Source organism: Gadus morhua, chromosome 6 (genome assembly GCF_902167405.1).
Source record: "Gadus morhua chromosome 6, gadMor3.0, whole genome shotgun sequence".
Classification (NCBI taxonomy): Eukaryota; Metazoa; Chordata; class Actinopteri; order Gadiformes; family Gadidae; genus Gadus; species Gadus morhua.
Window position 1 is genome coordinate 10,728,719 of NC_044053.1, and position 15,879 is coordinate 10,744,597.

General features: G+C 47.7%; 1 protein-coding gene across 1 annotated transcript; it reads left to right on the forward strand.

Moving 5' to 3' along the window:
- The first annotated feature begins 111 nt into the window (after positions 1–111).
- On the forward strand, positions 112–15,050 carry cdca2 (cell division cycle associated 2). The gene is made up of 14 exons (XM_030357635.1): positions 112–356; positions 595–745; positions 953–1,089; positions 1,185–1,329; positions 6,130–6,281; positions 8,359–8,503; positions 8,989–9,314; positions 9,577–9,628; positions 9,806–9,874; positions 10,300–10,451; positions 10,769–10,837; positions 11,070–11,144; positions 11,763–11,922; positions 12,853–15,050. The coding sequence occupies exons 2-14, from the start codon at positions 598–600 to the stop codon at positions 13,665–13,667; spliced, it is 2,445 nt and encodes an 814-aa protein (XP_030213495.1). The 5' UTR covers positions 112–356; positions 595–597; the 3' UTR covers positions 13,668–15,050.
- The last annotated feature ends 829 nt before the right edge of the window (positions 15,051–15,879 follow it).

A 15,879-nucleotide genomic window follows, 5' to 3' on the forward strand; every position in this document is an offset into this window, starting at 1 on the left:
GGCATCCCATTTTATTTTGTCCCATACTGAAGTCAACAGTAAGACGATTGGACGCCGAAAGACACGTGACGCGTTTCTTGCTATTCTATTGGTGAGTTCGTATTAGACGAGGGCAGACCTGCATGAACAAAGTAGGAGGCTAGTTGGCTAGTGAAACTAGTTTTGTTTTTTCCATTTATCTAAAATCGTAACGTTATCACTTCTGAGAACGTTCAAACTTTCATCAAATCAGACCAAATGGGACCTAGTGTGGTTGATAACACTTAATTGCGTTTTACCCTCCTACCCTTTCGACGTATTCATATTTTTTGGCAATTTTTACGGTTCGCTGTTGAACGCGTTGACCTGGCTTGGAGGTTTGTTTCGCAAAGTTCATTCCTACGACGTATAACAGTTACATGTTCTCTCACTCATTTGTTCTCATGATCACTTATTTAACATTGCATAAGTCAGATAACTTAAGACGGAATGTATCCACCTGCACCGTAAACTGTAGTCGACTGCGTGTAACTGTACTTTTGTGGTTAGGCGTTAACAGTTACGTTCAAGTTGTTTTGACACGGTTGGATATGGATTCTTGTGTGTTTCATGCAGAACATGGCCAGTCCAGAACCGAAGCAAGCTGAGGCTGAGGGACCTTCAGTGCTGTGCAAGACCCCTTGTCCTGTGGACTTCTCTCAGTTCTCCCCTTCGAAATTTGGCATCTCCACCCAGAGCTTCACCCCTTCATCTTCGAAAAGCAAAGGTAACGTTGATGTACTTGTGAACTGTGCCTGTGCACTTTCGCTCGAATGATGAACTGGTTATTGATGGAAGACGAATCCAAAGTGTCAAAACTAGAATTTAGCCCAAGCACGTGTAGATATAACGCTTGCCCTGACGGTATAGTTGGTGAGTTTCTATGTTCCTCTGTGACTCCAGTTATGACAGGCCAACATGGTTGTCGCCCTAGATAAATCCAAACTATCCAAGATAAAGTCTCTGCGAAGGTCCTCCATCGGTGCCCGGGGCTCTCCAGGGACCAATAGCCTCATCCACTTCATGGCTCAGCACAGGGCGAAGACCCCTCCGGTTTTCAAAACCCCAGAGGTAAGACATCACAGACGCACAGGGTAAGCTTGGTGCGTAACCTCCCTAATCGTGTCAGCCATGGATCTCAGAATGTCTCTTTCCTCTCCACACAGGCTTTCAAGAGGAGTCCCTTCCCAATCAGAGTGTCGTCCACGCTTAAGCTGAAGATGGCGTCTTTCCAGAGCCTAATGGATGTGGAGGATGTGGAGGAGGGGGAACACTGTGATCCAGGGGCCGGGCCAAAGCAGGATCTGTCTGGTGAGGCTGACTCACAGGTCCTGAATGAATGGGTTATTTTGCATTTGGATACAGTAACTATTTGCAGAAATGTTACATCTATATAGTTTCCAGATGTGGTTATTTTTCCGAAACACTCGCACACACACAAAATAACTTTCTTCATGCTGGCATTTCTTCATTCTGACATGCACCAGGTGAAAATCTCATACTGTAGCTAGTGATGCACTGATTGATCAGCCAATTTACACTTCAAACATGTGATCAACTTTAAATCTGTCAAATGCTGGATCCAATGACGTTACTGTGAATACCAATACTGATATAAAAAAAAAATTGTGTTCTAGAAAAGGGGTGATACCCCTCCTAACTTTGTGATACCTTTTTTAGTACCGTTGTCGTGTATGAGCGTTATAATGAGCGATGTTGAATCCTAACCCTCGGACGCGGGTATTAAATAAATCGTTGCTCAGACGGAGCTCAACCACACACATAGCCTAGCGTTACACTATATGTGGCCGGGAAGCCTAACCCTCGGATGCGGATATTAAATAAATCGATGCTCAGACGGAGCTTCACCTTCTATACGTTTCCACACACGTATAGAATACGGTTCAGAAAAGCTAAATTTCTCTCGGACCCCGCAGTCAAACGCTGCCCAGATAGGAGACAGCTCCTCCATCCGCACAAACCACGCTGCCGGTGCCCCTTTTTTCTCTAAATTGGAAACTGATTTAAAAGTCACATCTCTTCTGTTAGTTTTTTTGCAACGCAATGGTGTAACGAGCTCCCTGCCAATGTCAGCACCGCAGAGTCGCTCACTAACTAACACAATAGAATCAAGACTCACTTGTCAGTGTTCACCTGCATAGCCTCCCTTCTTACCCCCACTGCCCTTCCTCCTCGCCTTACTGTTCTAAAAACAACCCTCTTACACACTCATTGTATGTTTCTACTTCCTTGCACTTCAAAATAGTCCATGGCATTGGGTAGCATCTTACCCTAGCTATAATTTTATACGGGGAATGGGTTATCCTAGCAGTTCTAATTGCTTGGCCCCTGTTCTCTGAACGTCCTTATCATACAGACCTCAACAATTATTTCTTTCTCCGGACACAGGTAACTCGCTTTGGATAAAAGCGTTGGCCATAAGTGTAAAACGATGGTAGCCATAGTACTTTAATGTCAACATAGTTCCTACAATGTGAAGAAATGGCTTTCCTGAAACCTTTCATTTATAACAGCGCTTTCTGAAACTGTCCTTTGCTCTGCCTGTGAATATTGATACCTGCTGAGCATATCCCATGTGAAACTGTTACATTTGATTATACGTTGGCTATAATCGTGTTACATTTACATTTAGGGCATTTAGCAGACGCTTTTATCCAAAGCGACTTACAATAAGTACATTTGTCATAAGAAGTGCGACAATATATCGCTGCCGGTACAGGAAGGATGTGCAAGTACAACAATTGCTAGGCTAACCAATTCCCTGTGTTACAGCAATTATAGCAGCTACTGCAGTTGCTTGCTACACAGTTAAGTACTATAATACATTACAACACAATACAATGTTGCTACACAACATTGATACACAGTTAAGTACTATAATACAATACAATACAATACAATACAATGTACAACGGTGGCCAGATGGGGGAGGATGGCTATGCAGAGTTGAGGTGGACTCTGAACAGTTGAGTCTTGAGCCTTTTTTGGAAGATAGTGAGCAACTCTGCGGTCCTGAGAACGGTAGGGAGCTCGTTCCACCACTGAGGTCCCAAAACCGAGAAAAGTTGTGACTTTGCTAATCGACCTTTGCTAGCTCTTAGCGATGGCGGTACCAGACGTCCAGCTGAGGTAGTTGAGCGGAGGGATCGAGCTGTTCCATCGACTGCCTTGTATGCCAGTACCATCGTTTTAAATTTGATGCGAGCTACTACAGGGAGCCAGTGGAGGTCCCGGAAGAGGGAGTCACATGGGAGAACTTCGGTAGGTTGAACACGAGGCGTGCTGCCGCATTCTGGATGCGCTGCAAGGGTTTAATCGCAGAGGCAGGAAGTCCAGTCAGGAGTGAGTTGCAGTAGTCGAGGCGGGAGATGACCAGTAGTTGGACTAGAAGCTGAGTTGCTTCCCTTGTGAGGAAGGGCCGGATTCTGCGGATGTTGTAAAGTGCAAATCTGCAGGATCGGGCCAGCGCAGTGATGTTTGCCGTGCAGCATAACTGATTGTCCAATACCACACCGTGGTTTCTGGCAGTAGGAGAAGGAGATATAGTGATGTTCTCAACGGTGACCAGTAAGTCCATATGTGGGCTATCTTTTCCTGGGATTAGGAGGAGCTCGGTTTTGTTGAGGTTAGGCCTCAGGTGCTGACGTCCGCTAGACATTCCGATATGCGTGTTGCAATCAGGGCATTATCAGATGAGGGGAAAGAGAGAAAAAGCTGAGTGTCGTCAGCATAGCAGTGATAGGATAAGCCATGTGATGTAATTACAGAGCCCAGAGATCTGGTATAGAGGGAGAACAGAAGAGGCCCCATTACAGAGCCTTGAGGGACACCAGTTTCAAGCGTGCAAGGTTTGGGTAAGGAGCCATTCCATGTTTCGTGATAGGTGCGGTTCGTCAGGTAGGATGTGAACCAGGAAAGAGCAGATTCAGCAATGCTCAGTTCAGCAAGAGTGGCAAGGAGGATCTGGTGGTTCACCGTGTCAAATACTGCGGACAGGTCGAGGAGAATGAAAACCGAAGAGAGGGACGAGGCTCTGGCAACACGGAGGGACTCAGTCACCGCGAGGAGAGCCGTCTCAGTGGAGTGTGCCTTCTTGAAGCAGGTGAGGGTCAAGCAGGTTGTTAGATGAGATATAGGAGGACAGTTGGTTAGCAAAGTTCCAGTGTTTTAGAGAGGAATGAAAGAAGAGATCCCGGTCTGTAGTTCTGGATGTTGGTGGTATTAAGAGTTAGTTTTTGAGGAGAGGCTTTATTCTGGCAGTCTTGAAAGACGCTGGAACAATGCCTTAGGTGACGGAGGAGTTGATAAGTGAGGTGAGAAATGGCAGGATGTCGCTTGAGTCATCCTGGAGGAGAGAGGAGGGTATAGGGTCAAGGGCGCAGGTGGTGGCATGGTTAGATGTTATTATTCTGTTGACCTCGTCAGAGGTGAGAGGGATAAATTGGGTAAAGACAGAGGATGGGAGGATGGAGGCAGGGATAAAAGAGGAGCTAATGTCCTTTACTTTCTGGGTAAAGTAGGTAAAAAAATCATCAGCAGTGAGGCAGGAAGGAGGTGGGGGTGAGGGAGGATTGAGGAGGGACGAGAACAGGGAAAACAGTTTCCTGGGGTTTGAGGCGGAGGAGTTGATTTTGGTCCGGTAGAAGGCAGATTTGGTTGTTGACACAGTGGAGGTGAAATCAGAGGGAAGGAAAGGCTAGTGAGATAGATCATAAGGACAGTCTGATCTCTTCCATTTCCTCTCAGTTGCTCGCAACCTTGGTTCTACAAGTCCGCAGAGGTTCAGACAGCCAAGGAGGGGGGGGGGGGGGGGGGGGGGTGAGGATCGCGCTGGTCTGGAGTGGAAGGGACAGAGGGAATCCGAGGAGGAGAGGGAGGATAGCAGAGTGTCTGAAGATTCCTCTGTAGATAGTTTAGAGAATCTTTCGATAGGAGGTAGTGAAGACAGAATATTAGGTCGAGCTGGTTCACGGCCCTGTGTGTGGGAGGGGAAGGGGATAGTGTTAAGTCAAAGGTGGCGAAAAAGTTGGTTAGTTCAGGTGAGTGCAACTTCTCTGGCAGGATGTTGGAGTCGCCGAGGATAACGAGTGGTGTGCCATCCTCAGGAAAGCAGCTGAGGAGGGCATCCATCTCGTCGTAGAAGTCCCGAGAGGACGTTAGATCACCACAATGGAGAGCTTGATAGGAAGGATGACAGTAGGTGCGTTTCCATCCCCCTGATTTAATGCAAACTTTGAAGTATCGAATCAGTAAACGGTGATGGAAACACCAAAATTCGCATCAGAATCCTCTAATTCGCAAAAAAGTTGATCCGCTCGCTTGAGGTGGTTTTTGAGAAATGCGAAACAGTAAATTCGCAAAATGGGAGATGGAAACACATTTTGCGAATCTGCTGTGATGTAGCAACCTTTGAACACACAGGACTGACAGTCTTTCCGATTTCCGCATAACGACCGGCCATAGCAACCCTGCCGACATCAACGTGTACCGTCATCACCCTATTCCGCTCCAACCACTTGATGGAAACGCACCTAATTCGAATTACTTTTTTGCGAACTTTCTAAAGATTCGCATCACCTTTTTAGATGGAAACGCAGCTAGTGGCAGCGTGCAGTTCAAACGAAGATCTGGCCAAGTGTTCTAGTGGAAGGACCTGGTAGGACCACATGGGAGAGATGAGGATGAGTCCGGTCCCGCCTCCTTGCCCAGATGGTCTAGGGGTATGCGAGAATGAGTAGACGGTGGAGAGGGCAGCAGGAGTACCAGAGTTCTCTGGAGTGATCCAAGTCTCTGTCAGGGCCAGGAAGTGAAGGGTCATGAGGGACGCGTAGGCTGAAATCCATTCCGCCTTCTTGACCGCCGATTGGCAGTTCCGGAGTCCTCCCATCGGTGCATCCTTACTTAAAACAATAATCACCATTGGTAACTTTCAATAAAGGACTTTAGTTGATGGTAAAGTTAAACCCTAGCCATGTCATTTACTGCCTCTTGATAACATTACACTACACTGTGTTTTCCCATTTCGCTTTTCAGCTGTTGTAGTAAAAAAACGACCGGAGTGGTTAATGAACAGATTTATGTTACTTTCAGATGGAGGTTTGGACAGCGATAAGGAGAACTGCTCACCGAGGTCCGTACCGAGCAAGAGGAGGCGAGTGGGGGCCCCGGGGCTCTGTGTATCTGAGATTAGCGGGGCCAGCTCTCCTATCTTACCACACTTCAGCGGCCAGGCACACCCAGAGGTAACCCCTGCTCTAGTCACGTTCTTCACACGCTGCCGCTCTGAATCATTCTGCCCACGGTTGTATTTCTGGCTGGTTTTCAAACTCTTATTTTATTTATCTACGGGTGAGAGCCCTTCATTTGAATGGTGGTGCTTTCCAAGTAAGTGGAACTGGGTGGCATCCCTAGAAAAGTAGCAACGAATTGATTGACTGATGGTGACGCTCTGCTTTTCTTAATCCAAGTTCCGCTGCTAAGTTGAACTTTCTGACTTTCTGGGAGTTTTTTGTTGTCGATTCTCGCTATGGATTTTGAATAGGAGCAAGTTATTTATGTGCTGTTTTTATATGGTTGGGTTGTTTTGGTATTTTTCCTTCTGTATTATTGGTAGATGATGTCTTTCTGCATTGCTGCATAATTTCAGATTTCATGTTGAGCAGTGCTGGTATATTTTGAATGTTTATAAATAAACATGGGTTGGGGTAAGAGAGGCTTGTAGTTTTGGTACTGCTTTGGCATTTCATATTTATTTTTAAATCGGCTCTTGCAAATCATGGACTGGTTGCTGGTGGATTGCCCGGAAGCGTGACCTCGTATGTCATGGTCCACAGCCATCCTTCTCCTATCAAGAGATCATTAGAGGTTGTTTTTTTCGGAAACAATGGCAGTTGTGAATGGTAGCTTCGAGTCACACATGAACATCGTTAAAGTGATCCATTACTCATTGAAAGTCAGATTTTTACTGTGGTTTCAGTCAACCAATTATAAATACGTGTTTTATTTTTGTTTGTCTGACGCAATTGTTGTTGATTGGATGAACAATCTTGCTGAAGGATAAATGTAATCATTTATCATTTTAAAACGACCCAACATTTGCTCTGGTAACTCGTCACATAGGTCACTTATATTTAGAACTAACCAGTCCATTAATTGTGACTGTGAATATGAATTATAAAAAGTAAATGGACTACACAAATTGAACCATAAACAGGTAAATAATCACTCACAGTACCCTTTTGTGATTTGCATGTGACTGCCCACACAATAATCAATGGATATGTGTCAATGGGCAAGTTTCCTCCAACAGAAAAATCACACTGTTCAGTGTGATTGTTCTGTTTCATGTGTTAGTTTCCTAGGTGTTGGTGATATTATTTTCAGTGGTTAATTACAAACGCTTTTTTCTTTCACAAACTTTAAAATATTAGATATGCTCAAAAAATATGTGGGTAATTAATATTTTTCAATATTGAGCATTTCGAGGTTTCTGATGTTTGATCCAAATCCTCAGATGCTTGCGATGTTGTCGGATGCATATTTAGGGTTCCCGTTAAATATTCTGTTTGACTTAAAGCTAGCAATGTTGTGTGACCTTGTTTGAAATTAATGTCTTTGCAATTACTCTGTGAAACAGTTTTGACCTTCTCCAATACAAGCACTAAGTGTGCTCAAATTGCTCAATTCCGATAAAATGGGCTGCACTCTTCAAAAGATCTACTTCAGTGAACCCATTTCCCCCTTATACATTCAACCTTAGCTGAGGTTTATAATTGGTGGAAATCCTTGGATTAATGTTCATGTCCTCTGAAAGAGCCGTATAAAAAAGAAAAACGGATGTTTAGTGTACAAGTGTGTATGTTGCGTAATTATGGGCGAGTGCGCGTCTGTAAACAAACCAAGTGTAGCCCACCCTCCCCACAGCCTACAGAGATCAGGTCTCTGTAGCAGCAGGGACTGACACAGCTGCTGTCGTCTGTTCCTCTTCTTGCTAATTAATTGTCAGAGAGAGCTGAGACCTTCCGTTGCACAATAAAGCTGTGAATTAACATCAGCTCGGTGGCTCTACACCCGTCATGTATGTTGGGGACAAGGGAGGACTGTCACGCTGCCTCCCGGCCTTTTGTCTAGAACGTCATGAATACAAATACGACATGCGCTCGCAATGCAGAACGCCCGCAGACAGCCAGAACCGAGGAGAACACGAGGTGCAGCCAGCGACGCCATCGGACCTTTTACCGTCCTGATGATGATCATATACGTGTCGTAGGAACAGAGATGACTCACACTTCATCTTTTCCCTTTTTTCCCTCCCGAAAGGAAACGTCCTTTGAAGTCCAAAGCACCAGGACGCCTCCGCCGTCGGAGCTCGCGGAGCTGGTGGCGGTGGATCTGCCGGCCCAGCGGCTGCTCTCCTTCCCCTCATCGCCTTCCAGCCCGCCCCTGCTGGAGATGAAGCCCTTCGGTAAGCACACAGGACTCCCTCTGCCTTTCATCTGGGCTCTGGTCCCTGCCTTTGAGGCTTGGCGAACAGAGCGGTGTACACTACAAATTTGTGGACGGCCGCACACAGGAAGAGTGACATTTTAAGGATCCTATCGCTGTGTATAGGTTACTGATAGATGTCGAGGTGGTGTATAGGTAAATAAGGGCGCTATCGGCAGGAGCACATTCAAGTGTTTTTAAAGGGCGCTATTTGGCTTAAAGGATCTATTTGTATTTCTTTTACCATAATCCTGTTAATATATAGCTCCGCGTTGGTTGGCCTTCAGCAAAGCCTTTATCATTGTAGCTTATCAAAACAATCTTTAAAAACAGATGAAAAAAGCGTTTTAACCATTTTCCCAAACCCAGCCTTTGTGAAAGAGTGTCTCTTCAAGGTCCTTCCAAGGCGTTCCTCTATGCCGCTCGGCGTGTGTGAAGAGCACTGACACGCATCTCTCCCTGCAGTGGTGCCGTCGGAGGCAAACTCCACCCTGAAGAAGAACAAGAAGCAGGTGCGCTTCGGGGGGCCCCTGACCCCGGAGTTCTTCGACAAGAACCTGCCCCCCAGCACCCCTCTGCAGAAGGGCACCACGCCAGCGCGCGCCGAGCCCCCGACCCCCGGCCTGGGCCCGGGCTCTGGGCTGCGCTCGCTGCTCAAGACGCCCCAGCGGCCCGCGGGCTGGACGCCGCTGCCCCAGCCGGCCTTCTGCAGCCCCACCTTCGGGGCCTCGCCCACGCTCTCGTTCTCGTTGCAACGGGGTGCACAGACACCGGAGAACGATTGCGAGAAGGTGCATGGTTGTTTTATTTAATTACCTTTTGTGCAGAGCGGTTAAACTGGTGAGCGGATGACAATATGCCATGATGCACTGATACTTCTTTATTCGTCGCTTTCATGGCCTTGTTCTAACACACATTAGTGATATTATTATTTATGGCAAACCGTTGCTGCATGTTGGGTTTTATCCAACCACAGTTGTCCATGAGAAATGACATGAAGTCACCGAAAACTGAGTATTTATTTTTCTACCCTCATGTGTTTTTGATGGCTAGATTGTGTTCCCTTCCCTGGAGGAGACGGACTTGCCACTTTTAACTGACGAAGGTTAGTTCGCACCTGTGATGCGCCAAAGAACACCACTGGGTTTCTTTATCCATTTGCTCAGGGTAAAAATACCATGGTTACTGCTTGGTGCATTCTATTCATCTTTTCTCTCTCCGTCTTCCTTTTTCTCTTGCGCGCTCTCTCTGTCTCTGTCTCTGTCTCACTCTCTCTCTGAAGATGTGTTGGTGGTTCAGCCTTTGGACCTAAACCTGGCCTTCCAAGAGTCCCTCACAGATGCCCCGTCAGGTGACTATTAATTAACATCTATGATCCCCCTCTGCCCCACAACATATGTATGTGGACCTCCCAAAATATTAACTAATTCATGAAGTGGTTCATGTTCTATTCAATAACAACATAACTTGTGGGTTGCAAAACCTGCTAGTGTGCCAAGCGCACGGGCATATCCGCCTTCCAGCTTCCTGCAGTCCTATGCACTACGTGTCTTTCCCTCGCTCCTTCAACCAACCCAACTGTCCATTTGAACTTCCTTCCAGTCCAAGTAAAAAGCCATCAACCAATCGACCCTGACGCTGACATGCCAACACACCCATAGTGTCAGACTCACAGCTTGTTATGTGTTGGAATTCTTGAGGTTGGCGTGCCAACCCGAGCCCTCTGAGCTCCCGGTCACTCCCCCATGCTGATGCCAAAGCGTATGCCTGCCACAGGTGGTGCTGCTGCAGCAGAGCCCGGGGCCCCACCCTTGGAAGACCCTCAGGCCCCCCCAGAGGAGCCCCCACAAGCCCAGCTAGTAGGACCTGGACCTGAACCAGAGACCGCTGTCGACGCCCCGGCCAGCTCCGACACGCCAATAAAAAAGGTACCACATTGTCCCGCAGGTCCAACTGTACTCTCCTCTCTGCCGCCATTTCTATCCTGCCCGGCGAAAGCTTTTTATTTATCTCAACAAGACTTACTTTCAACCATTTGATATTGGTCGTGTTATTTTTTTCTCATATTTTATTAACTTTATATATTTAATAGGAAGTGACTCGGTGTCTTAACAAGCGCTATATAAATATAATATACATTACCGGCTGGGGCCTAATCATAACACTGTGGCAGCCCCCTCTAATTGCACCAAGCCTGAGAAGTCTTTGTTAATGGCTTTTCTTTCTTTCTCCCCCCCCCCTCTAGGCAAGGTCAGAAGCATCACCCCCTTCTGCGATCCCTGCGCTGGTCAACTGTGTGAGGCAGAAGAGAAAGGTCCACTATTTATAATGCCTCAAATGAAACGGAATCCTCAAATTCTCATTTCGGTGAAAATTTACAGAGAAGTGAATTATCTCGCCATGATTGGCCCCCTTTTGATATTCGCACAGTACGTAGATGGATTACAAGGAAGGAAGTGCGGGGGAAAAAAGCATTGTAGTGTGTGTGTGTGTCTGTGTGTGTGCACTATGTATCGGATCCTGACAGCAGCTCTCTGTTCCCCCAGCTACCGACGGAGAAGACGGAACCTGTGAGGCGGTCGTCGCGCTCCGCTGCCAAGTCGGGCTGCGGCAAGATGCAGGTGAGTGACACGTTTCGTTTTCCCCTTCTCTTCCCGCACTTGGTTTCTCTTAGTGGCGTGGTGTCGCGACGCGTAGCGCCATTGTGTGGCGCAGCCCAGATTACGGTGGACACGCAATTTTTGTTTGACGGTACCTCGCCTGCCGTAATTGGCTCCACACTTCCTGCCTCCGTGCCTTTTCAATTTTGCATATGTGATCCTGCACAGGGGGGGGAGAAGAATGGTTTATTTTCCTCCCGCGACTCACTTATTATCCCACCATTTTTGAGTCGATCATTTGTCAGCCAATGGAAGTGTAAAGGTGCCTTCACACCAAGAGCCGAGCGAATATTCCTCTGGCATAACTCTGTCGCCGCGTGCCATATACTTTTGTGCTTCGGCATCAAGCCAAAAATCTCGGAAAAGTTCAAATATTTCAATCCGAGCTAATGACGAATTGGCACCGTTTGCGTGAGTAGAATTTGTTTGTCGGTGCCGTCGACGCTGCCTGCTCGGACAGCTGAGGAATTCCCACCTATTCCCACAGTGAAAAGATAACCATTTAAAGAAGTGAATGAACAAACTGAGGTAGCGGTGTCTGTTAGAGGTACTGACCTGGCTGTCTCTCCTCCTCCACAGAAGGACCGTGGGTGGGGGTCCAAGGTGGTGGACCGCTCCCTGTACGGCCATAGGGAGTACGCTTCCAAGAACCCGGCCCTCAGTCCCATCAGAGAGGGCCTGAGGGGCCGCAGCCCCTCGCCCTCCCCGCAGTCGCCTGGCAGCCGGAGGCGGAGCATAGGTAACCCAGGCAACCAGACAGCAGGGCCGAAGGTCCCCAGCTCTCATAGCGCCCCGCGTTGACGGGACCGTTCCAATTTGAGTTAGAAGGTCCCTCTTAAGCACCTGCTTGGTACCTAATTAGCGCAGAATTAATTGCTTTCTGAGGGCCAGAGGGCAGATGCTTCTGTCTCCTTCAGAAAGCATCTGCCCTCCGGGACCAAACACCAGTTCTCCCACATACAAATGCCGCTGGATACAGATGTGTGTTTCAATGCACAGCATCTTTGATTACGCAGAGTGTGCTGTTGAATAAATAAAAATACAATGCTAGGGATTTACTCAGAAATATCAAGTGCTCCCGGTAAACCAACAAATCAATAGCCGTTGGCTCACCATCCTTTTCAATTTGAATTGCGATAGTGGGTCTGTAAAAAAATAAATATGGAATAACATCCTGCTGTTTTCTGCGGCAGATGGCAGAAGACTTTTTCTAATGGAGAAAAATGGTGTGAAATGTAGCCTGATTTGTGTCCACTGATATCACCTTAAGTCCAAATTGGCGGTGCGGTGCCCCAACACTGATGAATATGAAATACATTGTGCTTGAAATTTGTTTTGGTGCCTCGACTCAAGCCAAAACTATTTTATCAAAGCTAGGCTTCTTGATATAATATCAATAAAAACGAATATACAATTATTTTACCCTCCCATTTGACAAGAATCCACTTGTTGCTGTTTACCAATGAATTTGAGCTTCTGTGTTGAATTTTCTATTACCATTTAAATTGAAACATAAAGAATATATTTCCAGCCAAACGTCCATTAAAAGGCTTTTTGAAGAGGCTGTAGTTCAACAGACATGCCTCACTGGTTCGCTCACAAGTTCCCTACCTTCAGTGGCAGTCCGTCTTTACCCATCTACATACTCTTCCTTCCCTCACCCAAACAGTCACAGGCGAGGACCCGGCCTGTCCGTCCTCGCCCACCTCCGAGCCAGCGATCACCAGCCTCCCTGCCCCTGGCGGGGCCTCTATGGCTCATCTCACCCAGAAAGAGGACACCACCAGCAGCAACACCACACCACCACCCTCGGACGCCCCAGCCGACGCCGCCATCCCCGACCAAGAGGTCTCCAGCTCGGGGAGGAAGAAGAAGAGGTCCAGCGGGCCGGCCAAGGAGCCGGCGCAGCGGCGGCGTAGGAAGGTCAGCGTCCCTGTGGATGCCTGGCTCACGGAGGAGCCGCAGGAACAGCCGGAGGCCACGGTGACCGGGCCTGGGAGCAGCGTAGCCGAGACCATGAGTGGGGACGACGATGCGCAGCGCGGCCAGCCTCTCGTCGAGGACGGAGAGAAGGTAGAAGAGGAACAAGAGCCAGGGAGCCACACTGTTGACCCCGCTCCCACTGCACCCTGTCCGCCTTCAGAGGGGGAAGCGGTGGGAGGAGCGGGGAGTCGCGAGGAGGAGACGTCGGCCCTTGAGCCAACACGAGAAGAGGCCCCAGTTGAGCTGGCACCCTGGCAGATGGCCTTTACACTTGAAGATGTGTTCAAACGGGCGCCCGCAAAGGAGCAGCGCTCGGTCCGTCGGAGTCTGAGGAACCAGCGGAACAAGGAGGAACACTGTGGCAGCGGGGTCTCGGGGCTGGCCTGGCTACCCAAAATCTCCCCGGAGTCGCTCGGGGTGACCCGGCGCAATGCCCGCCGGAAAAACCAGGGCCGGAGGGCCAGCGCTTCCCTGGTCCTCAAGACCCCACTCACACACTGAGGCCTATTCCCCCACTGCCGGAGCTCCATTAGTCCATTAGGAACATTTTTATGGGTATCCATCCTTTTAATGGAAAACTCCCCCTGTTTTTGATTAAATAAAGGCCATGGCTACCCAAACCTACTTCTTGGTTTCTTTTGTTACTGTGAGCCGAACTCGGGGGGGGGGGGGGGGTTCTGTTTAGCTGGGATTCGCTAGATGCCGTCTGTAATTCTCCCCTCTTACCGAACCAATCAATAGACGGGAGAGTCCAATCATCTCAACCGACCACCGCCGCCTTCCAATCAATAAGTCTCCACTCGTGGTAATCACTGTGCATCTTTAGCCCTCCAGAGCTATGGGATCACCTCCCTCCCTGCCTCTTTCTCTGGGTCAATACCCTGCTTGTACAGAGATGGGTGCTTAGTGCCTGCAGAAGTATCTATGCGGTTGTAATAACGCTCTGATTTACCTCATACTTAAGGGATGCTGTGAAATTGGTTCTTGAGTTATCTGTGCTTCCACCGCCTTGTTTATGTGTTGTTTCTGTAACCAGCCCGGCATCACTTTGACATTTCTACTTTTACATTTATAGCTATTCTCCTATTGTGATTGCATTCTTTGATTGTTGGAGCTCCTCAGCCCACTTCTTTTCGCTTTGGATGAAATTGTATATATACCTCACTATCCTTTTTTTCTTGTGTTTTTTGTGTATTCTTATTGCCGAAAGTGTTACATTATTTTTAGACTATGCAAGTTACAATATTTTATAACGGCAACCAGTAAGCCTGTCAATGATGGGTTAAAGTAATTGGGAATGACATGTTGGCTATCATCCAGCAGAGGGCCCCCTCTGTATAGAGTTACTCTCGTTCCCCGATGCGTAAACCCTCAAACGTGGATTTAAAATTTCTGCTGTCATTCCCGGGAGCCGTACCAGACTTTTCACTTTGAATTGACTGAAATGAGTGGCCTTGAACTCGGGGGACTGTCTGTTCACAATTGGCCCGTGTTTCAGCCTCCTTCCATCTGCCAGAATGCCGTGAGACGACGAGAGACTTTTGCTATTCAAATTCAGAAAGAAGAAGAAAAGCCAGCAGGTATGATGCATGAGTCTAAAACCTCCCTTTGCGATCAACTTTGAGTGAGTTTTCTCAAGGTCACCCCAGCGGTGCACACACCCGCGTACCTCTACTCAAATCCTACAAAATGAGTGATGGATGGCCCAATAGGCCTACCTGTGAACGATACAGGGGTTACCCAGATGTGGATCTTGGACTGGTGGGGCTTTATCGCCATCTAGTGGTATAATTGTAACACGGCAAAGTACATTTTCTTCTCCATATCGAGCTTCAAATTGGACATATAGACATTTGTACAGAAAATAAACAAATTTTAAATGACCATGCTGTTTAAACGTGTTGTGCTTATTCACGAAGTATTGAACAAGGCTTTTCTTATTTTCCTGTGAACAACCTGTTTGATTTCCCCATGATGTGCTTTTTGGGATTTTTTTTTTGTGTTTCCCGGTGTAGAGCTATACTGCAGCACATCTAAAGTGTGTGTGTGTGTGTGGGGGGGGGGGGGGGCGGGCAGAGCAAGCAGGGGTGTGAAGCCCTCACTCTGGTCCCCGGTAGACGGGCATAGTGAAGACGGCTTAGCACAAGAACAATGGGGCCCTTTGACCAAAACGACGCCCCTAAGACATGTGGCCTCCTGTCACCGTGGCAACCCCCCATGGGACAGGGAGTGGGCTGACAGCTGGAGAGGGGGACTTCACAGAAATGGAGTCCATTTCTTTCCACTGCTGCGCCCCAGCTCTACTCCATCATTGCGCTCCTTCCTCCTCTCTCTCAAACCATGTGTGTGTCTATGCTGTGGGTGTTTTCTCTTTACAGCCCGGCGCAATGAAAATTAATTTGATTGACCTCATGGGTTTGCATTAAAGCCTCTAATAAGTCTGCGGCTACAGAAGAGGCACAGAGCAGTGTAGGGCGAGGGGCAGTAAATCACACCCGTATAATCTATCTCTCTAGTAATAACTACGTTCATTGATCTGTCTGATAAATACAGGCTCTAAGCGCTTAGATTTCACACTCACTGCGCAGTCAATTTTACGCCTCATTCAAAACCGGATGAGGATTTTCTTTTCTCCGGTGCGGAAACAAAGGGGCCGTATATGTGCAAATGTGCTGCTTTGCACTCAGGGTCTCTGTCTTTCAATTAGTTAATT